The 24,756-nt window shown below is 46.3% G+C and overlaps 1 protein-coding gene across 1 annotated transcript in view; it reads right to left on the bottom strand.

The window, feature by feature from the left end:
- LOC140195741 (WD repeat-containing protein 97-like) overlaps positions 1-24,756 on the bottom strand; it is a 150,176-nt gene that overhangs the window by 79,536 nt on the left and 45,884 nt on the right. The window contains exons 11-14 of the mRNA XM_072254446.1: positions 24,118-24,242; positions 16,551-16,623; positions 6,444-6,599; positions 3,370-3,495 (exon numbers count right to left, since the gene is read on the bottom strand). Of these exons, the coding sequence (XP_072110547.1) occupies positions 3,370-3,495; positions 6,444-6,599; positions 16,551-16,623; positions 24,118-24,242 (480 nt within the window). The remainder of the gene's footprint in view (positions 1-3,369; positions 3,496-6,443; positions 6,600-16,550; positions 16,624-24,117; positions 24,243-24,756) is intronic.

The raw sequence follows: 24,756 nt of genomic DNA, 5'->3' as shown, positions 1-24,756 counted from the left end.
GGACAAAGTCCCCGACACGGAAATCCTGGAACGAGCTGGGCTCTGCAGCGTCTACACCCTCCTGCTGAAAGCCCAAGCCAGGTGGGCTGGACATGTGGTCAGAATGCCAGACAGCCGATTGCCTAAGCAGCTGCTGTACGGAGAACTGTGTCAGGGCAAGCGCTCAGTCGGGGGGGCAGAAGAAACGTTACAAAGACTGCCTGAAAGCGTCCCTCAAAGGCCTGGGTGTCGACATCAACACATGGGAGACGCTTGCCCTCGACCGTCCAGCTTGGCGTAGCAAGATCACCACAGGAGCCCCAGGCGCATCATCGAGGCGCAACGAAAGCGTGCTGTGCGCAAGGCCCGAGCAGCATCCACTGCCACGACAGCACCCACCCACTTGTGTCCCACATGTGGGCGAACCTTCAGGACCCGGATTGGCCTCATCAGTCACCTCCGGACCCACAGCCACCAATCTCCCATTTGACTTTGAAGCCATGGTCATCTTCGACTATGAAGGACGAACAACAACAACAATCTCCTACCTGATGGTAACAGTGAGAAAAGGGCATGCCCTGGGTGCTGGAGGTCCTTAACAATGGATGCTGCCTTTCTGAGACACCGCTCCTTGAAGATGTCCTGGGTACTTTGTAGGCTAGTACCCAAGATGGAGCCGACTAAATTTACAACCCTCTGCAGCTTCTTTCAGTCCTGTGCAGAGGCGTCCACCTCCATACCAGACAGTGATGCAGCCTGTCAGAATGCTCTCCATGGTACATCTATAGAAGTTTTTGAGTGTTTTTTGTTGACATACCAAATCTCTTCAAACTCCTAATGAAGTATAGATGCTGTCTTGCCTTCTTTATAGCTGCATCTATATATTGGGACCAGGTTAGGTCGTCAGAGATCTTGACACCCAGAAACTTGGAACTGCTCACTCTCTCCACTTCTGATCCCTCTGTGAGGATTGGTGTGTGTTCCTTCGACTTACCTTTCCGGAAATCCACAATCATCTCTTTCATCTTACTGACGTTGAGTGCCAGGTTGTTGCTGTGACACCACTCCACTGTTTGGCATATCTCACTCCTGTACACCCTCTCATCTCCATCTGAGATTCTACCAACAATGGTTCAATCATCAGCAAATTTATACAGTGGCATGCAAAAGTTTGGGCACCCCGGTCAAAATCTCTGTTACTGTGAATAGCTAAGCGAGTAAAAGATGACCTGATTTCCAAAAGGCATAAAGTTAAGGATGACACATTTCTTTAATATTTTAAGCAAGAAAACTTTTTTATTTCCATCTTTTACAGTTTCAAAATAACAAAAAAGGAAAAGGGCCCGAAGCATAAGTTTGGGCACCCTGCATGGTCAGTACTTAGTAGCACCCCATCACAGCTTGTAAATGCTTTCTGTAGCCAGATAAGAGTCTTTCAGTTCTTGTTTGGGGGATTTTTGCCCATTCTTCCTTGCAAAAGGCTTCTAGTTATGTGAGATTATTGGGCCGTCTTGCATGCACTGCTCTTTTGAGGTCTATCCACAGATTTTCAATGATGTTTAGGTCAGGGGGACTGTGAGGGCCATGGCAAAACCTTCAGCTTGTGCCTCTTGAGGTAGTCAATTGTGGATTCTGAGGTGTGTTTAGGTTCATTATCCTGTTGTAGAAGCCATTCTCTTTTCATCTTCAGCTTTTTTACAGACGGTGTGATGTTTGCTTCCAGAAATTGCTGGTATTTAATTGAATTCATTCTTCCCTCTACCAGTAAGTGTTCCCCGTGCCACTGGCTGCAACACAAGCCCAAAGCATGATCGATCCACCCCCGTGCTTAACAGTTGGAGAGGTGTTCTTTTCATGAAATTCTGCACCATTTTTTCTCCAAACATACCTTTGCTCACTGCAGCCAAAAAGTTCTATTTTAACTTCATCAGTCCACAGGACTTGTTTCCAAAATGCATCAGGCTTGTTTAGATGTTCCTTTGAACTTTTTGAATAGAACTTTTTGGTTGCAATGAGCAAAGGTACGTTTGGAGAAAAAAGGGTGCAGGCTATTCTTACTATCTTTTTTGAACAAAGGGACAACACTTGCCTCCCTCCAATCCTCCGGTACCATTCCTGTGGACAATGACATAAAGATCCTAGCCAGAGGCTCAGCAATCTCTTCCCTTGCCTCGTGGAGCAGCCTGGGGAATATTCCATCAGGCCCCGGGGACTTATCCGTCCTAATGTATCTTAACAACTCCAACACCTCCTCTCCCTTAATATCAACATGCTCCAGAACATCAACCTTACTCATGTTGTCCTCACCATCATCAAGTTCCCTCTCATTAGTGAATACCGAAGAGAAGTATTCATTGAGGACCTTGCTCACTTCCACAGCCTCCAGGCACATCTTCCCACCTTTATCTCTAATCGGTCCTACCTTCACTCCTGTCATCTTTTTTTTCTTCACATAATTGAAGAATGCCTTGGGGTTTTCCTTTACCCTACTCGCCAAGGCCTTCTCATGCCCCCTTCTTGCTCTCCTCAGCCCCTTCTTAAGCTCCTTTCTTGCTACCCTATATTCCTCAATAGACCCATCTGATCCTTGCTTCCTAAACCTCATGTATGCTGCCTTCTTCCACCTGACTAGATTTTCCACCTCACTTGTCACCAATGGTTCCTTCACCCTACCATTCTTTATCTTCCTCACCGGGACAAATTTATCCCTTACATCCCACAAGAGATCTCTAAACATCGACCACATGTCCATAGTATATTTCCCTGCAAATATATCATCCCAATTCACACCCGCAAGTTCTAGCCTTATAGCCTCATAATTTGCCCTTCCCCAGTTAAAAATTTTCCTGTCCTTTCTGATTCTATCCTTTTCCATGATAATGCTAAAGGCCAGGGAGCGGTGGTCACTGTCCCCCAGATGCTCACCCACTGAGAGATCGGTGACCTGACCCGGTTCATTACCTAGTACTAGATCTAGTATGGCATTCCTCCTGGTCGGCCTGTCCACATACTGTGACAGGAATCAATCCTGGACACACTTAACAAACTCTGCCCCATCTAAACCCTTGGAACTAATCAGGTGCCAATCAATATTAGGGAAGTTAAAGTCACCCATGATAACAAGCCTGTTATTTTTGCACCTTTCCAAAATCTGCCCCCCAATCTGCTCCTCAGTGTCAGTGAACACTACCTCACTATTTTTCCCTTCTCTTTTTGTTTTGTTTTGCTCTACTTACTTAATTTAATTTTATATACATTTCTTATTGTAATTTAGTTTTTTTATTATTGTTGTATTACACTGCTGCTGCAAAACTACAAATTTCACAACAAACGCCAGTGATATTAAACCTGATTCTGAAACCGCAGCTGCAACGTCCAGGATCCACTCACCTCTTTCTCACCGTCGGTGACTTCACCCCAGGGTCTGGGTACAGCCAGGGTGGGGAAGAACCCTTTCCTGATGTACGGCCGCTCCAGCTGCTGTTCTGCTGGCTCATCCATCTGCAGCTCGGGAATCTGTCAAAGCCACACCATTAATGAGAGGGTCTCGACCCGAAACACTGACTGTACTCTTTTCCATTGATGCTGCCTGGCTTGCTGATTTCCTCCAGCATTTGTGTGTTGTAATTAATAAGAGGATGAGGTTTCTGGCTAACTCCTAATTGTGTGGGGGGGGCGGGAGCTTAAGGTTGTCATAGCTGGTGGAGGTAATGGGGACAAGCTGCCACTACCTATTAAATGCTCACAATGGCGTGCACCTCAACCAAGTCCAGCTACTGGCATTACCCTGTGGCAGAACCATTTCTACTCACAGGAGAAGGAGAAAAGGCAGGTTACCGGCATCTTAAAGCCAGCCACTTCAGGCAAATGGGGCTTATTAGCCGTGGTTGGCAGCTCATCCAGGAGAAGGAAACTCTGATCTCAAACCTCCACTGCCTTGCAGCTATACCCTCTCATGGGGAAAGGCTTCTGGAGTAAACCCCAAGAGAAAAATCCGGAGCTGGAGTCCCTAAGGCAGTCCTTCACTGAGTTCAACGCCGACTGGCAACTCCTGCAATGCCGCTGCTGCCAGACTGCTTCAGTCTCTGCCATTCATCAGCTGCGTGGAGAGGGGGAGCCTGCATTGGCTTGCAGTAAGTAGGCAGCTAAGATGCAGCATCCATGCTCAACCTCAATCAACAGAGGAGGGCCTGACTGCACCGATGGGACAAATTCTCTCTATCTCCCAGCCTTGAGGATGGGAGCTAACACCAAGCACCAGACCGTGTGGCAGCAGTTATGGGAAGCCCCCAGCCTACCCTTGGGAGTGTTGGTTGTTATAGAGGATATGGGCTGCAATGAGAAGTCGGACAAATTCAGGTTGCTTTGGAGTGGTGGAGTCCAAATGGAGATCTGATCGAGGTTTAGATGATTGTGACAGGCATAGAGTAGACAGACAGTGTCTTTTTCCCAGGGTTGAAATGTCTAATACCAGAGAGCATGTATTTAAGGTGAGAGGGGGTAATTTCAAAGAAGATGTGCGTGGCAGAACTTTTTACACTAGAGTGGTGGGTGCCTGGGTGGTGGGAGAGGCAGATACATTTGGGATTTCTAAGAGATGTTTAGATAGGAACATAAATGTGAGGAAAATGGAGGGATATGGTCATTGTGTAAGCATAAAGGACTAATTTAGCTGGCTATTTGATCATTAATTTAATATGTTCAGCACAACACTGTGGGCCAAAGGGCCTGTTCCTGTTCTATGTCCTAATGCATTTTACTATATATTTCAATGTATGTGTGACAAATAAATCTGAATCTAGAACAGTCCTGATCCCCTTGAGTGATCATACCTCAGTTCATCAGATAGCGGAGCAAAATCTCACAGAGCCAGCAGACACAAAGCCCAGAGCAGCCAAAGCATTGCTCGCCTCTTCATTGTTTGTGGTGATCAATTACCACAAGTTTTTTACAGAACAAGTGTTATTAATAGAAGAATTAGTTGTATTTCTTGCTTTAGGAACTGCCAGTGAGTTGTTGTCCCTCTTCAGTAGCATCATCTTAAACCATAGTCCAGACACACAACACAAGGAGGAACTCAACAAGTCAGGCAGCATTTATAGGGAGAAATGGGTTGTCGATGTTTCGAGCTGAGAAGCTTCATCAGTGTTCCAAGGGACTGTAAGTTCCTGCTGACTGCTGTGATTATTTTTATTAACTTAATCATTTTTGGAAGCTGAGAGTAATTGGCCATGCATTTATCGCCTATCCCTAACTGACCCTCGGGATGGAGAGAGTGAGCTGTCTTCTTGACAGAGTTAGAGTAGACAAACAGTATCTTCTTCCCTGGGTCAAAATATCTAATACCAGAGGGCATCCATTGAAGGTGAGAGGGGTAATTTCAAAGGGGATGTGAAGGGCAAGTACACAGAGTGGTGGGTACCTGTGGTAGTGGTAGAGCCAGATACATGAGAGACTTTAAAGAAATGTTTAGATAGGGATATGAATGTGAGGAAAGTGGAAGGATATGGACATTGTGTAGCACTGCTCCCTATAAACAGCACAGATGCACAGCCGCACAGTAACTGAAACGCTCCCACTCACATAGCCTTTGTTGCCACGCAGCTGGAATTTCCTTTTATATAATGTTTTATTAAAGTGCTGCACAGTTTCCAGGACATCTAAAAATCTCACAGAGCAGTGGGTGGTCCGTGCGGCCGTAAACAAAACTGAGAGGGAATGTTGTTGGAAAGGCAGAGGGGACGAGTGACCTGGCCAATTTGATTACTAATTTAATTGGTTTGTAACAACATCTTGTGCTGAAGGGCCTGTCCCCATGCTGTAAAGTGTTCTGTGGTGTATGTTTGAACTGTGCTCTTGTGAGTACGCATTGCAGTGTGACCGACTGAATGTGCCTGTGCTATGGCCCAGGTTCAAGGCTGTGAAAGGGTTGCGTATAAATGCCGCCTGTTCGAATTAAATTCCGAATTAAACATTCTGAAAGCTTCATCCTTCACATTCTCCACTTCTCAACAATATATCTAATCCTCCTGAATCTCCATCTCTCTCCACACAAGCTGACTGACCTGCTGAGTGTTAAACCCAGCTTGGGACAATGGGTTCTAATACCTGCAAAACGCAATTCAGTTCCCCAAATGAATGAGTCAATGTAAATGCTACGATGGACAGGAGGTTTCAAAGTAAAGAGCACAGGTCAGAGGACACAGTGAGGGTGAGGGCAAGGGCAGAGGCGGAGGTGACCGACTCAGGTGGTCAGAGAGGTGGCGTGTAACTGATACTGACTGACTCAGATGGTCAGAGTGGTGCAGGTAAAACTGGCATGGCCACAGACATGAAGCCACGTGGACAATGACGCAGGGGCAGTCTAAGGGTCCACGTCACTCCATTCAGGGGTTGGGATTCTCTGGTCAGGGGCCACGGTGAGGAGGGAAAGGCTGGTGTACAGACCTCAGGGCTGTGTTTACCTTGATCCGAGGGGTCTCTCCATAGATCAGCTGCATGTATCTCTGGAAACCTGCCTGTAGAACTTTCTTCGAGTGGGAAGTGTTTTTCTTGCTCTTCAGCTCGCCACGTTGGATGAGGAGAATTTCTTGCTCTCTGGCTGCCAGCGCTGCATAGGCCTGGAGTAGAGAGGGTGTGATTAGCAGCCTGTATCATAGGCCTGGAGTAGAGAGGGTGTGATTAGCAGCCAGTATCATAGGCCTGGAGTAGAGAGGGTGTGATTAGCAGCCAGTATCATAGGCCTGGAGTAGAGAGGGTGTGATTAGCAGCCAGTACAATAGGCCCGGAGTAGAGAGAGTGTGATTAGCAGCCAGTATCATAGGCCTGGAGTAGAGAGGGGATATTAGCAGCCTGCATCATAGGCCCAGAGTAGAGAGGGTGTGATCAGCAGCCTGTATCATAGGCCTGGTGTAGAGAGGGTGTGATTAGCAGCCAGTATCATAGGCCCGGAGTAGAGAGGGTGTGATTAGCAGCCAGTATCATAGGCCCGGAGTAGAGAGGGTGTGATTAGCAGCCAGTATCATAGGCCCGGAGTAGAGAGGGTGTGATTAGCAGCCAGTATCATAGACCTGGAGTAGAGAGGGTGTGATTAGCAGCCAGTATCATAGACCTGGTGTAGAGAGGGTGTGATTAGCAGCCAGTATCATAGGCCCGGAGTAGAGAGGGTGTGATTAGCAGCCAGTATCATAGGCCCGGAGTAGAGAGGGTGTGATTAGCAGCCAGTATCATAGACCTGGAGTAGAGAGGGGATGCATCATCAATGTACCGTCCACAGACATCCCACCCTGCAAAATCTCATATTTCAGGGAGGTAGCACCCCCGCCCCCCTGCAACCCCATATACAACGCCCCCCCCACCCCGTCGACCTCCAAGGGTGTATGTAATACTTTGTTTAGTGATTTTGTCTAATCTGTAAACCAAGTTGGGTATATGCAGAAAATGTGACATTAAAATATGTACATATATATTATCATATTTATTCTATTACAACTTTAAGCAAGTCTACAGGGAGTTTGGCCTCATCACGTAGAACATCAATAGCGTAGCTCCTTAGCAGCTAGCCAGCTAGTTTAAATAACGTTAGCTATGCTAATGAACGAATGACACCTGTTAAACTCACCTCAACATGTCTTTTACAGTCTCAACCCACCATGGGCAATAGAAAAGTCACTGTTGCAAACAGTGCAGCGAGCAACACTGTCATTATTTTTGAGGTCGACTGTAAAGCCTGCCCACAGAGAAAACTGATAGGTCTACTTAGCACGAAGAGAGACCAATCAGGATGCTCGATCTCGCTCTCACTCTCAAAAATAATCGATTTGCGGGATATTGTATATAATTTCTGGGCATCAGGGAGCCACTATCGATATGCGGGAGACTCCCGGAACTTCCGGGAGAGGTGGGATGTCTGTGTCCATTGTATCACCCGAAAGAGTCCTTCCAGGTGAAGCAACATTTCACCTGTGAATCTGCCGGGGTTGTCTATTGTATCCTGTGCTCCCAATGCAGCCTCCTGTACACTGGTGAGACCCAGCGTAGATTGGGGGACTGCTTTGTCAAGAACCTCTGCTTCATATGAAATCAGCAGGATTTCCTGGTGGCCAACCATTATAATTCCAGTCGTCATTCCCATGCTAACATATCTGTCCATGGCCTCCTCTGCTGCCATGATGAGGCACCTTCAGGGTGGAAGAACATCTAAAATTCTGTCCATGTAGCCTCCAACCTGATGTCATGAACTTTAATTTTTCCAACTTCCAGTAACTTCTTTCCCCCTCCCTCTTCCCTCTTCTTTATTTTTCCACTACGACCCTGCTCTTGCCTCTTCTCCTCGCCTGCCTATTACACTTCTCCCTGGTGCCCTCCTCCTTCCCTTTCTCCCATGGTCTACACTCCTCTCCTGTCAGATTCCTTCTTCTCCAGCCCTTTATCACTTCCACCTATCAGCTCCCAGCTTCTTACTCCATTCCCCCCTCCCCCCCACCTTCTTATTCTAGCATCTTCACCCTTCCTTTCCAGTCCTGAAGAAGGGTTTCAGCTCAAAACTTTCCCTTCCATAGATGCTGCCTGACCTTTTGAGTTCCACCAGCACTTTGCCTGTGTTACTCACCAATGTACATAGAGCAGACCCAAGGAAACATTCCAGGTCACAGAGCATCCAAACTGGGGGACATCACACCACTCCATCACTGCTTAATCTAAATCTTAATCCATCCATAACAGCACTCTTCTCTACTCTAATCTGACCCTAACCAACTGTGTCCTGCAACAATCTCTCCCTGAGTGTCAGCAAGACAAAACAGCTGGCCATTGCCTGCTGGAAAGGGGAGAGCGGTGCACATACTCCTGTCTACATCAATGATGCTGAGGCCGAGATGGTTGGAGAGTTTCAACTCCCGAGGAGTGAAGATTACCAACAGTCAGCCCCGGTCCAACCACACGGATGCCAGGAGACTCGCCAATGCTTCTACTTGCTCAGGAGGCTAAGGAAATTTGATATATCCCTTTTCATCCTCACCAGTTTTTACTGATATACCATAGAAAGCATCCTATTCAGATGGATCACAGTTTGGTACGGTAGCTGCTCTACATGTGACCACAGAAAACATGGAAACCAACCTCCCCTCCACGGACTCCGTCTACACTTCTCACTGGAAACTGTGGTGTTAGCTTTCATAAATCGAGGGATAGAGTTTAAGAGTCGCGAGGTAACGATGCAGCTCTATAAAACTCTGGTTAGGCCACACTTGGAGTACTGTGTCCAGTTCTGGTCGCCTCACTATAGGAAGGATGTGGAAGCATTGGAAAGGGTACAGAGGAGATTTACCAGGATGCTGCCTGGTTTACAGAGTATGGATTATGAACAGAGATTAAAGGAGCTAGGGCTTTACTCTTTGGAGAGAAGGAGGATGAGAGGAGACATGATAGAGGTGTACAAGATAATAAGAGGAATAGATAGGGTGGATAGCCAGCACCTATTCCCCAGAGCACCACTGCTCAATACAAGAGGACATGGCTTTAAGGTAAGGGGTGGGAAGTTCAAGGGGGATACTAGAGGAAGGTTTTTTACTCAGAGAGTGGTTGGTGTGTGGAACGCACTGCCTGAGTCAGTGGTGGAGGCAGATACATTAGTGAAGTTTAAGAGTCTACTAGACAGGTATATGGAGGAATTTAAGGTGGGGGGTTATATGGGAGGCAGGGTTTGAGGGTCGGCACAACATTGTGGGCCAAAGGGCCAGTAATGTGCTGTACTATTCTATGGTCTATGTTCTATGAAACCAATCTCCCCTCCATGTATTCCGTCTACACTTCTCACTGCCTCAGTAAAACAGCCAACATAATCAAACACCCCACCCATCCAACAACAAGAGAAAACAGGCTGATGCTGGAAATCCAAGCAACACACACAAAATGCTGGAGGAACTCAGCAGCCAGGCAGCATCTATGGAAAGGAGTAAACTGTCAACATTTCAGGCCAAAACCATTCATCAGGACTAGAGAAAAAAGACGAGAAGTCAGAGTAAGAAGGTGGAGGGAGGGGAGGAAGACGTACCAGGTTGTGAAGAGGTATAGTCCAAGTAGCTATGAGAAGCAGCGGGTTTATAAAAGATATCAGTGGATAAACTGTCTCCAGAGATAGAGACAGAGAGATCAAGAAAGGGAAGAGAGGTCAGAAATGGACCAGGTAAATTTGAGGGCAGCACCAATGAAGACGATGTTCTCGGGAGGAGAAGATGGCGGCGCGACGCAGCTCGCAGCGGCCACTCCGGTGATGACTATCTGTTAACTGTCAAGTAGGGTGCCGTGCACAATCCTGATTTGATGGAGACGGACGTGAGAGCACGGAGGAACATCTGGTGAAACTTCTGAAATGCCTGTTTCGTTGCCGCTGCTACTGTGTGATCCAGAATCTCCGGAGGGGAAGGCCCCGAGTCCTCGGTTTTGCTTGTTGCTCGGCGGCTGGGGTGGGGTCGAAGCGCTTGGCAGAGATGGTGCTCGGTGTCGGAGGCTCGAAGTTTTCGGACGGACTCAGAGTCCGCTGCGGTCGGGTGCTTCCAATGGTGCTGCATCGGCAAGTTTGCGGCGCTTGGAGGTTCATGGTAGGGAGAGTTTCTCCCTTCTACTATCTGCGTGAGATGATGGGGCAATTGGGACTAGAGACTTTTTTTACCGTGTCCATGGTCTGCTCCTTATCAAATTACGGTATTGCTTTGCACTGTTGTAACTGTATGTTATAATTTATGTGATTTTGTCAGTTTTAGTATTGGTTTGTCCTGTGTTTCTGTGATATCATTCTGGAGGAACATTGTATCATTTTTTAATGCATGCATTTCTAAATGACAATCAACGAGGACTGAGTGTCCTCATAATCTAATCTAACATAGGAGAGTTAGGGAGTGATACGCTGTAGGCTTGGAACATAGACTGTTCCACGTAGCCAACAAAAAGGCAAGCATAGCTGGAACTCATGTGAATGAAGGAGGTAGGAGGAGCCTACAGAGAAATTATTGAGTTTCAGGACCAGTTCTGCCAAACAGTGGAGAATGCTGCTGGAGGAGAAAAGGCTGGGTCTGTTGTCTAAAAAGAAACAGGGCCTCCTGATGGGGGATGGAGGTGTATAGGGACTGGACATTCATATTGAAAATGAGATGATTGGGGTCAGGGAACTTGAAGTCATTGAAGAGATCCAGAGCATGTGAAGTGTCACAGATGTAGGTAAGAAGGGACTGAACCAGGGGCGATAAAACAGTTATATGGGTGACTTCAATCTACATGTAGATTGGGTGAACCAAATTGTTAAGGGCGCTGAGGAAGAGGATTTCTTGGAATGTATGCAGGATGGTTTTCTGAACCAACATGTCAAGGAACCAACTAGAGAGCAGGCCATTCTAGACTGGGTTTTGAGCAATGAGGAAGGGTTAATTAGCAATCTTGTCGTGAGAGGCCCCTTGGGTAAGAGTGACCATAATATGGTGGAATTCTTCATTAAGATGGAGAGTGACATAGTTAATTCAGAAACAAAGGTTCTGAACTTAAAGAAGGGTAACTTTGAAGGTATGAGACGTGAATTAGCCAAGATAGACTGGCAAATGACACTTAAAGGGTTGACGGTGGATATGCAATGGCAAGCATTTAAAGGTTGCATGGATGAACTACAACAATTGTTCATCCCAGTTTGGCAAAAGAATAAACCAGGCAAGGTAGAGCACCCGTGGCTGACAAGAGAAATTAGGGAGAGTATCAATTCCAAAGAAGAAACATACAAATTAGCCAGAAAAAGCGGCACACCTGAGGACTGGGAGAAATTCAGAGTCCAGCAGAGGAGGACAAAGGGCTTAATTAGGAAAGGGAAAAAAGATTATGAGAGAAAGCTGGCAGGGAACATAAAAACTGACTGTAAAAGCTTTTATAGATATGTGAAAAGAAAAAGATTGGTTAAGACAAATGTAGGTCCCTTACAGTCAGAAACAGGTGAATTGATCATGGGGAACAAGGACATGGCAGACCAATTGAATAACTACTTTGGTTCTGTCTTCACTAAGGAGGACATAAATAATCTTCCGGAAATAGTAAGGGACCGAGGGTCCAGTGAGATGGAGGAACTGAGGGAAATGCATGTTAGTAGGGAAGTGGTGTTAGGTAAATTGAAGGGATTAAAGGCAGATAAATCCAGATGGTCTGCATCCCAGAGTGCTTAAGGAAGTAGCCCAAGAAATAGTGGCTGCATTAGTGATAATTTTTCAAATCTCTTTAGATTCTGGATTAGCTCCTGAGGATTGGAGGGTGGCTAATGTAACCCCACTTTTTAAAAAAGGAGCGAGAGAGAAACCGGGAATTATAGACCAGTTAGCCTAACATCGGTGGTGGGGAAAATGCTAGAGTCAGTTATCAAAGATGTGATAACAGCACATTTGGAAAGCGGTGAGATCATCGGACAAAGTCAGCATGGATTTGTGAAAGGAAAATCATGTCTGACGAATCTCATAGAATTTTTTGAGGATGTAACTAGTAGAGTGGATGGGGAGAACCAGTGGATGTGGTATATTTGGATTTTCAAAAGGCTTTTGACAAGGTCCCACACAGGAGATTAGTGTGCAAACTTAAAGCACACGGTATTGGAGATATGGTATTGATGTGGATAGAGAATTGGTTAGCAGACAGGAAACAAAGAGTGGGAATAAACGGGACCTTTTCAGAATGGCAGGCAGTGACTAGTGGGGTACCGCAAGGCTCAGTGCTGGGACCCCAGTTGTTTACAATATATATTAATGACTTAGACGAGGGAATTAAATGCAGCATCTCCAAGTTTGCGGATGACACGAAGCTGGGCGGCAGTGTTAGCTGTGAGGAGGATGCTAAGAGGATGCAGGGTGACTTGGATAGGTTAGGTGAGTGGGCAAATTCATGGCAGATGCAATTTAACGTGGATAAATGTGAGGTTATCCACTTTGGTGGCAAAAACAGGAAAACAGATTATTATTTGAATGGTGGCCAATTAGGAAAAGGGGAGGTACAACGAGACCTGGGTGTCATTATACACCAGTCATTGAAAGTGGGCATGCAGGTACAGCAGGCGGTGTAAAAGGCGAATGGTATGCTGGCATTCATAGCAAGAGGATTCGAGTACAGGAGCAGGGAGGTACTACTGCAGTTGTACAAGGCCTTGGTGAGACCACACCTGGAGTATTGTGTGCAGTTTTGGTCCCCTAATCTGAGGAAAGACGTTCTTACCATAGAGGGAGTACAAAGAAGGTTCACCAGATTGATTCCTGGGATGGCAGGACTTTCATATGATGAAAGACTGGATCAACTAGGCTTACACTCGCTGGAATTTAGAAGATTGAGGGGGGATCATATTGAAACGTATAAAATTCTAAAGGGATTGGACAGGCTAGATGCAGGAAGATTGTTCCCACTGTTGGGGAAGTCCAGAACGAGGGGTCACAGTTTAAGGATAAAGAGGAAGCCTTTTAGGACCGAGATGAGGAGAAACTTCTTCACACAGAGAGTGGTGAATATGTGGAATCCTCTGCCACAGGAAGCAGTTGAGGCCAGTTCATTGGCTATATTTAAGAGGGAGTTAGATTGTTTATTGTTGCCGGGGCTTGAGAAATTCAGTTACAGAGAAAGGTTGAATAGGTTAGGACTCTATTCCCTGGAGCGCAGAAGAATGAGGGGAGATTTGATAGAGGTATATAAAATTATGATGGATATAGATAGAGTGAATGAAAGCAGGCTATTTCCAGAGGACATGGGATAAGGGTGAGGGGGGAAAAGTTTAAAGGGAACATTAGGGGGGGCTTCTTCACACAGAGAGTGGTGGGAGTATGGAATGAGCTGCCAGATGAGGTGGTAAATGCGAGTTCTTTTTTAACATTTAAGAATAAATTGGGCAGATACATGGATGGGAGGTGCATGGAGGGATATGGTCCGTGTGCAGGTCAGTGGGAATTTTCTCTCTTCTCCTCTCTCCCTTCGGGCAGAAGATACAAAAGCCTGAAAGTACGTACCACCAGGTTGAGATGCCACTATCATCAGACTACTTACGTTAACATGGACCCTTGACCTCACGATCTACCTTGTTACAGCTTTGTACTTCATTGTCTGCCTGCACTGCACTTTCTCTGTACCTGTGACTCTTTATTCCGCATTCTGTTTGTGTTTTACTTCCTCGATTCATTGCACCTCAGTACATGTGAACACAATAAACCAATTAACTAATTCATTCTCCCACATTTCCATCAACTCCTGATTGCACCCCTCACCCACGCTATGGAGTGATTGATTGATTTATTTATTTATTCATTCACGAGATACAGCATGGGGCAGACCCTTCCAGCCCAACAGGCCTCACCGCCCAACAACCCACCTATTTAACCCTAGCCTAATCACGTGACAATTTACAATGACCACCTAACATAAAACCAACACATCTTTGGATTATGGGAGGAAACCAGAGCACCCAGAGAAAACCCACGCACACATGGTACAAACTTCTTACGGCAGACATCAGAATTGAACTCTGAACTCCGAACTCCGATAACCCAGGCAATAACAGCGTCGCGCTAACCACTGCTCTGCTATGAATGACTTACAATGCACAATTCACGTACTGGCCCATACATCCTTGGGACACGGAGAGAAACAGGAGTAACCCACACAGAAACTGGGAGAACGTACAAACTCCACACAGCAGAGCTGGAGGTGGGGATCAAACCCGGATCTTTGGGTCTTTGGGGCTGGGGGACAGCAGTACTATCCGCTGCAACACTGTGCCACAATTTACATCCTTCCATTTATCCTGACGACTTGCTCCCATCCCTCACACCTTTCCTCGACCTCCTCTGTTACGAGGAGTTATGACTTTTCTTCATCACAATGGGAAGATATCAATAACATTGATAGAGTGCAGAGAAAATTTACAAGGATGTTGCTGGGACTTGAAGACCCAAATTATAGAGGAAGATTGCATAGGATAGGACTTCATTCCGTAGAGCATAGAAGTTTGAAGGGAGATTTGATAGAGGTTTATAAAATTATGAAGGGTATAAATAGGGTGAATGCAAGCAGGCTTTTTCCACTGAGGTTGGCTGGGACTAGAACCAGAGGTCATGGGTTAAAGGTGAAAGATGAAATGTTTAAGGGGAACATGACGGGAAACTACTTCACTCAGAGGATGGTGAGAATGCGGGGCAAGCTGTCAGTAGAAGTGGTGGATGCTAGTTCAATTCCAATATTGAAGAGAAGTTTGAAGAGTCGCAAACATCCATTCTCTCCTGATGACCAGTGCACCTCCCAGCCAGGTCAGCGAGTTCCCTCCACATGATCAGCAGGATCAGGTGTCTCTCTGGGCAAGAGGCGGCCTGTGTGTGCATGTGTGTGTGTGTGTGCGTGTACACGTGCTTGTGCGTTTGGTTGGATGGGAGGGAAGAAAATGGCTCATTTTGCTGTTCGTAAACACAAGAGATTCTGCAGGTGATGGAAATCCAAAACAGCACACACAAAATGCTGGAGGAACTCAGCAGATCAGGTAGCATCTATGCTGAAGTGAATAAACAGTCGATGGTTCAGGCCAAGACTCTTCATCCTGTCCTGTTTATTCCTTTCCATCGATGCTGCCTCAGCTGCTGAGATCCTCCGGCATTTTGTGTGTGTTGCTCTGCTGCTGCTGCTGCTGCTGTTGTTCACTGAACATGGTGGGCATGCTACGTTGGTGCCAGAATGTGTGGTGACACTGCCCCCAGCACATTCTTAACTCAAACAGCGCATTTCACTGTATGTTTTGATGTGCACATGACCAGTAAATGAAAGGGAATCAAGCCCTCCGTCTTTGTCTATCTATTCTCCACCATTTCCAGCTTATTGACATCAGAATCAGAATCACGTTATTGCCAGTCTGTGAAACAGACCAGAATTCATCGTGGTTCAGTGCCAAGCATAAAACACAGGACAGCACCAGAACAGACAACACAATAGTGCAAACAGCCATGAGCAATCAACAATCAGCAGAACAGTGACAAGCTCAAACATCAATAACCGAACTTAAATAAACGTGAACATGTGGACAGACTCAATAATTATCAACAGTACACAGAGAGCAGTGAAGACCGTTTAATGGATGTTGTGCAGGGACAGTGAGAGTCTTACACCTGAGTAACTGTTGTTCAGCATCTGGATAGCTACAGGAAAGAAACTTTGGAGAAGACGTGTAGTCCTTCCCATGACCAGAATTGTACACAGTACTCCAAGTGTAGTCTCACCAACATTCTACACAGTTAAGACCATAAGATATAGGAGCAGAAGTAGGCCATTCGGCCCAGCGAGCCTGCTCCACCATTCAATCATGGGCTGATCCAATTCTTCCAGTCATCCCACTCCCCTGCCTTCCAACCATACCCTTTGATGCCCTGACTAATCAAGCACCTAATTGAAACTTAGTTGTAACGTGATATCCCAACCCTTGTACTCAATGCTTCATTTGGACACCGCCCCCTTCTGGGCAAGATCATTGACAACTGACCATTACACAGACCCAGCAACATTCCAGTAATAGAGTTCCTGGAATTTACCTCCTTCAGTTCCTCCTGTTTCTTTATAGTTTCCTCATCTGGCTCTTCTTCTGAGATCTGGGTACGTTCTTGACTGGAAATCAACAACAAGAATATCAAATTAAAAACAGGGCCCTCATCCAGGACATTAAATATCTGAGTCTGGGGCCAGAGAATGGAGACTGGAGACACAGAGGTGGTCTGTCTGTGTGAGTGAGTGGGTGGGTGGGAGGGAGGGAGGAAGGAAAGGGGCTTGTTTTACCATTGTTGGTATTGCTGTTGTTGTCATGGAGTTACAGAACATTACTGCACAGAAACAGGCCCTTCAGCCCATCTAGTCTGTGCCGAAACATTAATCTGCCCAGTCCTATCGACCTTCACCAGACTATGCCATCCATGTGCCTACCAAATTTCTGAAATGTTGAAATCGAACCTACATTCACCACTGCTACTGGTGACTCCTTCCACACTCTTCACTCTCTGAGTGAATAAGTTTTCCCTCATGTTCCTCTTAAACATGTCACCTTTCACCTTTAACTCATGACTACTAGTTGTAGACTCGCCCAACCTCAGTGGAAAAGCCTGCTTGCAATTATCCTATCCATACCCCTCATAATTTTGTATTCCTCTACAAAATCTCCGCTCATTCTCCTGTGCTGCAGGGATTAAAGTCCTAACCCAAGCAACCGTTCCCTATAACTCTGGTCCTCAGGTCCTGGCAACATTAGTTGCCAGTGTTGTTCTGCTCAGCAATGTAGGCATGCTTGGTTGGCACCGGAATGTGTGGCAACACTTGCAGGCTGCCCCCAGCACGTCCTTGCGTGTGTTAGTTGTTATGCAAACAACGCATTTCACTGCATGTTTCAATATCATCATCACGTGCTGTGTCGTGTGACATCATCATTATGTGCCATGTCGAGTGACATAGGCAATCGTGGTCTCATGACCATGATTGTTCTTGGCAAATTTTTTGACAGAAGTGGTTTGCCATTGCCTTCTTCCGGGCAGTGTCTTTACAAGACGGGTGACCCCAGCCATTATAAATACTCTTCAGAGACTGTCTGCCTGGCATCAGTGGTCGCATAACCAGGACTTGTGACATGCACCAGCTGCTCGTATGACCATCCACCACCTGCTCCCATGGCTTCACCTGACCCTGACCGGCAGGCTAAGTGGGTGGTACACCTTGCCCAAGGGTTACAATTAGTAACATATGGGCATGCCATGTTCAAGGTTCAAAGTAAATTTATTTTCAGCGTACTTATATGTCACTATATACAACCTCGAGATTTACAAACTGTACTTTCTTGCTGACATTCAAAGTAAACACAAAGAAACACAGCAGAATCAATGAAAGACCGCACACAACAGGACGGACAAACAACCAACGTACAAAAGATAACAAACTGTGCAAGTACAAAACTAAATAAATAATAATAATAATAAATAACTAAGCAAAAAATAGAGAACATGAGATGAAGAGTTCTTGAAAGTGAGTCCATAGGTTGTGGGAACAGATTCAGTGTTGGGGCGAGTGAAGTTATCCCCTCTGGTTTAAGAGCCTGATAGCTGAGGGGTTATATCTGTTCCTGGACCCGGCGGTGAAAGTCCTGAGGCTTCTGTACCTGCATCCTGATGGCAGTGGCAAAACGAGAGCATGTACTGGGTGGTGGGACCGTTGACGATGGATGCTGCTTTTCTGTGTCGATGTTCTCAATGGCGGAGAGGGCCTTACCTGTGATGGACTGGGCCATATGCACTACTTCTTGTAGTTTTTACATTCAATTTGATGGCAGAAGCATGGTGACACTTGTAGGCTGCCCCCAACAAATCATTGGACTATGTTGGTCATTGATGCAAATGAAGTATTTCACTGTAAGTTTCAATGTTTAAATGCATGTGTGACAAATACAGCTAATCTTTAATCATTCATGTCTATGATTGGATATCTTGGAAAGGTTATGTGGTAAATGGAGCCAGCTGCCAGAGGAAGCGGTGGAGGTAGGTTCAATCAGCATCCATCGTCAATGATGCCACCACCCAGGTCATGCTCTCTTCTCACTAGTGCCATCAGGAAGGAGGTACAGGAGCCTCAGGACCCACACCACCAGGTTCAGGAACTGTCATTATCCTCAACCATGAGGCTCCTGAACCAGAGGGGACAACGTCACTCACCCAAACAGTAAACTGTTCCCTCTGAACTGGACTTACTTTCAGGGACTCTTCATCTCATGTTCTGGATATTTTTTGCTTATCTGATTATTACTATTATTATTTTTCTTTTTGTTGCCTTTTGCACTTTGGCTGCTTGTCCATCTCCGTCGTGTGTGGCTTTTCACTGATTCTATTGTGTTTCTTTCTATTTGCTGTGGATGCCAGCAAGACAATGAATCCCAGGGTTGTATATGGTGACGTGTACGCACTTCGAACATTGGCAGCACGTGAATAGGAAAGGGTTAGAGGATGGGGGAAGGGGCAGGGGGGAGGATGGTGTGTACTAGTCCGAGAACAGAATTACAGTACCACAGAGTCACAGATCAATACAGCACAGACACAGGCCTTTCCGCTCATCCAGTCCATGCCAACCACAATACCCACCCAGCTAGTCCCAATTTCCTGCGCTCGGCACGGAGGAGGTTCACAAGGATGATTCCAGAAATGAAAGGGTTATCAATCGAGGAACGTTTGATGGCCCTGGGTCTGTACTCGCTGGAATTCAGACGGATGAGGGAGGATCTCATTGAAACCTTTCCAATGTTGAAAGGCCAAGACAGAGTAGATGTGGAAAGGATGTTTCCCATAGTGGGAGAGTCCAGGACAAGAGGGCACAGCCTCAGGACAGAGGGGTTCCCTTTCAAAACAGAGATGCAGAGAAATTTTTTTAGCCAGAGGGTGGTGAATTTGTGGAATTTGTTACTACATGCAACTGTGGAGACCAGGTCATTGGGTGTATTTAAAGCAGAGATTGATAGGTTCTTGATTGGCCATGGCATCAAAGGTTACGGGGAGAAGGCTGGGGAGTGGTTCTGAGGAGGGAAAAGAAGGATCAGCCATGATGAAATGGCGGAGCAGACCCGATGGGCCAAATGGCCTAATTCTTCCATCCCACTAAACACCACTCCTCCATTACTTCTTGAATAATACTATCTCATTTTTTTTGTTCAGAGATAACGGTAACAAACGAGCTCACACTGCCCAATTGCACCAATGTGACCAATTAATCTACTAACCTGTATGTATTTGGACTGTGGGAGGAAACCGGAGCACCCGGAGGAAACCCATGCAGTCATGGGGAAAGTGTACAAACTCCTTATCGACAGTGGCAGGAATTGAACCCTGGCTTCTGACGCTGTAAGGCCATGCCCCAGGTACCGATTGTACCTGCCTCAACCATATCCTCTGGCAGCTCGCTCCACGCAGTTGCAGAAGTTGTGGCAAGGCAAGGGTTAAGCAGATAGAGTGCAGTCAGCCCAGGCAAGACGGGTCTTTGAAGAGCAGAGCAGGGACCCGGAGCCATTTCACATACGGAGACAAGATAGGAACTCTGCCGTGGACGGTTCCAAGCCCGGCTACGACAGGAGGAGGTTGTGCCTGGGGCTGGCAACCATGCCCCATAAAAACCCAGAGCTGCAGAATCGAAGCTCCAAGGACTTCACCTCCGGAAAAGGAAGGATCTTCGCCAAGAAAACTTATGAAGTCATGTGGTGAAAGCAGAGGCCACAGTGCCGATCAACTCTCTATCGGCCCAGGAGAGAGGAACTCTGGCCAGCCGCTGTTGGCAGCCTATGCCCCAGTAGGATGGTGGCCTTAAGAAAGGTAAGAAGATGATGACAAGATAAGATTGTAATTGAAAGATTCAAGGCACACACGCCAACTAAGGGACAATTACTTAGTAACTTCAAAATATCCTGGGTTGTCAGCTTGTAGTGTCTATTGACTTTTAACACCAGTATTGTGCATGGTGATTGATCTTGCAAGTAAGCAGTTCAAACATACCCATGGTTTACCAAATGGTCAACGTCCATAACTGCTAGATAATTCTGTATAAAAGTGGCATTTCTCTGTTCAGAATTCAGAGGAGTGTGGTGGGGGAGGGCCAGGCTGTTCTCGTGCACAAGTAAATAAAATATATTTAAGGAACAAGTGTGAGTTTTCAGTGTCCAGTTCATCAGCGATGACACATCCACCACTGTGTCAAAAAGTTACCCGTCAGGTCCCATAGATCATAGAAACTTACAGCACATTACAGGCCCTTCAGCCCACAATGTTGTGCCGACCGAGTAACCTACTCTAGAAACTGCCTAGAATTTCCCCAGTGCATAGCCCTCTATTTTTCTAAGCTCCATGTACCTATCTAAGAGGCTCTTAAAAGACCTGATTGTATCCACTTCCACTACCGTCATCAGCAGCCCATTCCACGCACTCAACACTCTCTGCGTAAAAAAATTACCCCTGATATTCCCTCTGTACCTACTTACAAGCACCTTAAAACTGTGCCCACTTGTGTTAGCCGTCTCAGCCCTGGGAAAAAGCCTCTGGCTATCCACACAATCAATGCCTCTCATCATCTTATACACCTCTATCAGGTCACCTCTCATCCTCCGTCGCTCCAAGGAGAAAAAGCCAAGTTCACTCAACCTATTCTCATAAGGTACACCCTCCAATCCAGGAAACATCCTTGTAAATCTATTCTGCACTCTCTCTAAAGTATCCACATCTTTCCTGTAGTGAGGTGACCAGAACTGAACACAGTAGAAACATAGACATAGAAACATAGAAAACCTACAGCACAATACAGGCCCTTCGGCCCACAATGCTGTGCCAAATATGTACTTACTTTAGAAATTACCTAGAGTTACCCATAGCCCTCTATTTTTCCAAGCTCCAGGTACCTATCCAGGAGTCTCTTAAAAGACCCTATCATGTCCATCTCCACCACCATCGTCGGCAGCCCATTCTACGCCCTCACTACTCTGCGTAAAAAACTTACCCTTGACATCCAAGCACCTTAAAACTGTGCCCTTTCGTGTTAGCCATTTCAGCCCTGGGGAAAAGCCTTTGCCTCTCCACATGATCAATACCTCTCATCATCTATTCTCACATGGCTCATCTTCTTGATCTTCACATACTTGTAGAATGCCTTGGGATTTTCCTTAACCCTGCTCACCAAGGCCTTCTCATGGCCCCTTCTGGCTCTCCTAATTCCATTCTTGAACTCCTTCCTAGCAACCTTGTAATTCTCTAGAGCTCAAATAGTACCTAGTTTCTTGAAACTTTCGTAAGCTTTTCTTTTCTTCTTAATAGATTTTCTTCATCCTTTGTACACCATGGTTCTTTACCATCCTTTCCCTGCCTCAGTGGAGCATAGCTGTGCAGAACGCCATGCATATGTTCCCTGAACATTTGCCACATTTCTGTCGTGCATTTCCCTGAGAACATCTGCTCCCAAATTATGTTCTCAAGTTCCTGCCTGATAGCTTCATATTTCCCCTTACTCCAATTAAATGTTTTCCTAAATTGTCTGCTCCTATCCCTCTCCAGCGCTATGGTAAAGGAGATAGGGTTATGATCACTATCTCCAAAATGCTCTCCCACCGAGAGATCTGACACCTGACCAGGTTCATTTCCCAATACCAGATCAAGTACAGCCTCTCCTCTAGTTGGCTTATCTACTATATTGCATCAAGAAACCTTCCTGAACACACCTAACAAACTCGACCCCATCTAAACCCCTTGCTCTAAGGAGACACCAATCAATATTAGGAAAGTTAAAATCTACCATCACACCAACCCTATTATTATCGCACCGTTCCAGCATCTGCCTCCCAACCTGCCCCTTGATATCCCTGTTACTATTGGAGGGGTCTATAAAAACACCCAGTAGAGTAATTGCCCCTTTCCTGTTTCTGATTTCCACTCACACTGACTCAGTAGACCATCCCTCCATGACTTCCTCCTTTTCTGCAGCCGTGACACTATCTCTGATTAGCAATGCCACATCCCACCTCTTTTGCCTCCCTCCCTGTCCTTTCTGAAACATCTGAAGCCTGGCACACTCAGCAACCATTCCTGCCCCCGAGTCATCCAAGTCTCTGTAATGGCCACAATGTCACAATTCCACATGTTGATCCAAGCTCTAAATTCACCTGCCTTGTTTATGATACTTCTTGCATTAAAATAGACTCATCTCAAACCATCAGGCTGAGCGCATCTTTGCTCTATCATCTACCTATCCTTCCTCACAAACTCCCTACAAGCTGTCTCTACTTGTGCACCAACCTCCCCATCCTCTGCCTCTTCACATCGGTTCCCACCTGCCTGTAAATCTAGTTTAAACCCTCCCCAGTAGCCTTAGCAAACCTCCCTGCCAGGATATTGTTCCCCCTCAGAATCAAGTGCAACCCATCCTTTTTGTACAGGACACACCTGCCCCAGAAAAGGTCACAATGATCCAAAAATCTGAATCTGTCCCCCCTGCTCCAATCCTTCAGCCACGCATTTATCCTCCACCTCATTCTATTCCTATACTCACTGTCACGTGGCTCAGGCAGTAATCCCAAGATGACTACCTTTGTGGTCCTGCTTCTCAGCTTCCTTCCTAGCTCCCTTAATTCTGCTTTCAGGACCTCCACCCTTTTTCTACCTATGTCTTTGGTACCAATATGTACCACGAACTCTAGCTGCTCACCCTCCCATTTCAGGATATTGTGGACACACTCAGAAACACCATGAACCCTGGCATATAGAAGGCAAACGACCATCCTTGTTTCATTTACACGTCCACAGAATCACCTATCTGTTCCCCTAACTATAGAGTCCCCTATTACTGCTGCCTTCCTCTTCCATTCCCCACCCTTCTGAGTCACAGGGCCAGACTCTGTGCCAGAGGCACAGTCACTGTTGCTTCCCCCAGGTAGGCCGACCCCCCCAACAGCACTCAAAATGGAGCACTTATTGTTAAGGGGGACAGCCACAGAGGTGCTCTCCCCTACCTGACGCCCTCCCTTCCCTCTCCTGACTGTTACTCACTTCTCTGTCTCCTGTGGCCAGGGGGTGACTACCTGCCTGTAGCTCCTCTCTATCACCTGCTCACTCTCCCTAACAAGCTGAAGGTCATCGAGCTGCAACTCCAGTTCTCCAGCTTGGTCTCCAAGGAGCTGCAGCTCGACGCACCAGGCACAGATGTGGCCATCAGGGAGGCTGGAAGTCACCAGACATCCCACATCTGACACCCAGAACAGAACACCAGCCTTGCAGTCATACCCACTATTCTAATGAGCCGAGCCCACGAAACGCTTCTTTTCTAAACTCCTCTCCCCGACCTGTGCGAAGCACTCTCCCTCTTCAAATCGATTGGTCCACTGCTAATGCCTGGTTTAGAACTTCCCCTTCTCACCATAAATATATCCCCCCCTAGATTTGGACTCTTCTACCCTGGGGAAAAGACTGTTTATCTATGCCTCTCACAATTTTATAGATCTCTGTAAAGTCACCCCCCCCCCATTCTCCTACTTTCCGAGCTATAAAGACCTGACCTGATCAGCCTCTCCTTGTAGACCTGCAGGAGTGAAGATGCAGCGGTTCCTACCTGTGCTTGAACGAGTGAGCTTGGCCCAGACGTCGGAGACCTGCAGGTGACAGAGATTCTGCAGCAGTCTTTGATATTGGAACCGGATTATCCAACAGAGGATCGGTGAAATCCTGGCACGCTACCTAACCGGAAAGTAAAGAACAATTAATCAAAGAATTCTATCCACCTCTTGACCTCGATATCTACCTCGTTATGACATTGCACCTTATTGTCTAGCTGCACTGCACTCTCTCTGTGATTGTACCACTTTATAGTGCATTCTGCTATTGTTTTACCTTGCATTTGGGATGGCATGGTAACGTGGTGGCTAGTGTACCCCTATTACAGTCAAGTTCACTGTCATTTAATTATATACATATATAACATATATAACCTATACAGAATGAGACAACCAGGGTATAAAGCACAGGAGTACACATGACACACATTACACATGATAACTTATGAAGGTAGGATAAAATCTACAGATGAATCACACATAAATAACAAACTAAAGTCCATTAATATACAAGATCTTGGTCAGAACCCACTTGGAGTACTGTGTTCAGTTCTGGTCACCTCACTACAGGAAGGATGTGGGTATTCTAGAGAGAGTGCAGAGGAGATTTACAAGGATGTTGCCTGGATTGGGGAGCA

This window comes from Mobula birostris, chromosome 3 (assembly GCF_030028105.1).
Source record: "Mobula birostris isolate sMobBir1 chromosome 3, sMobBir1.hap1, whole genome shotgun sequence".
Taxonomy (NCBI): Eukaryota; Metazoa; Chordata; class Chondrichthyes; order Myliobatiformes; family Myliobatidae; genus Mobula; species Mobula birostris.
This window is presented reverse-complemented; position numbering and strand designations above follow the sequence as displayed.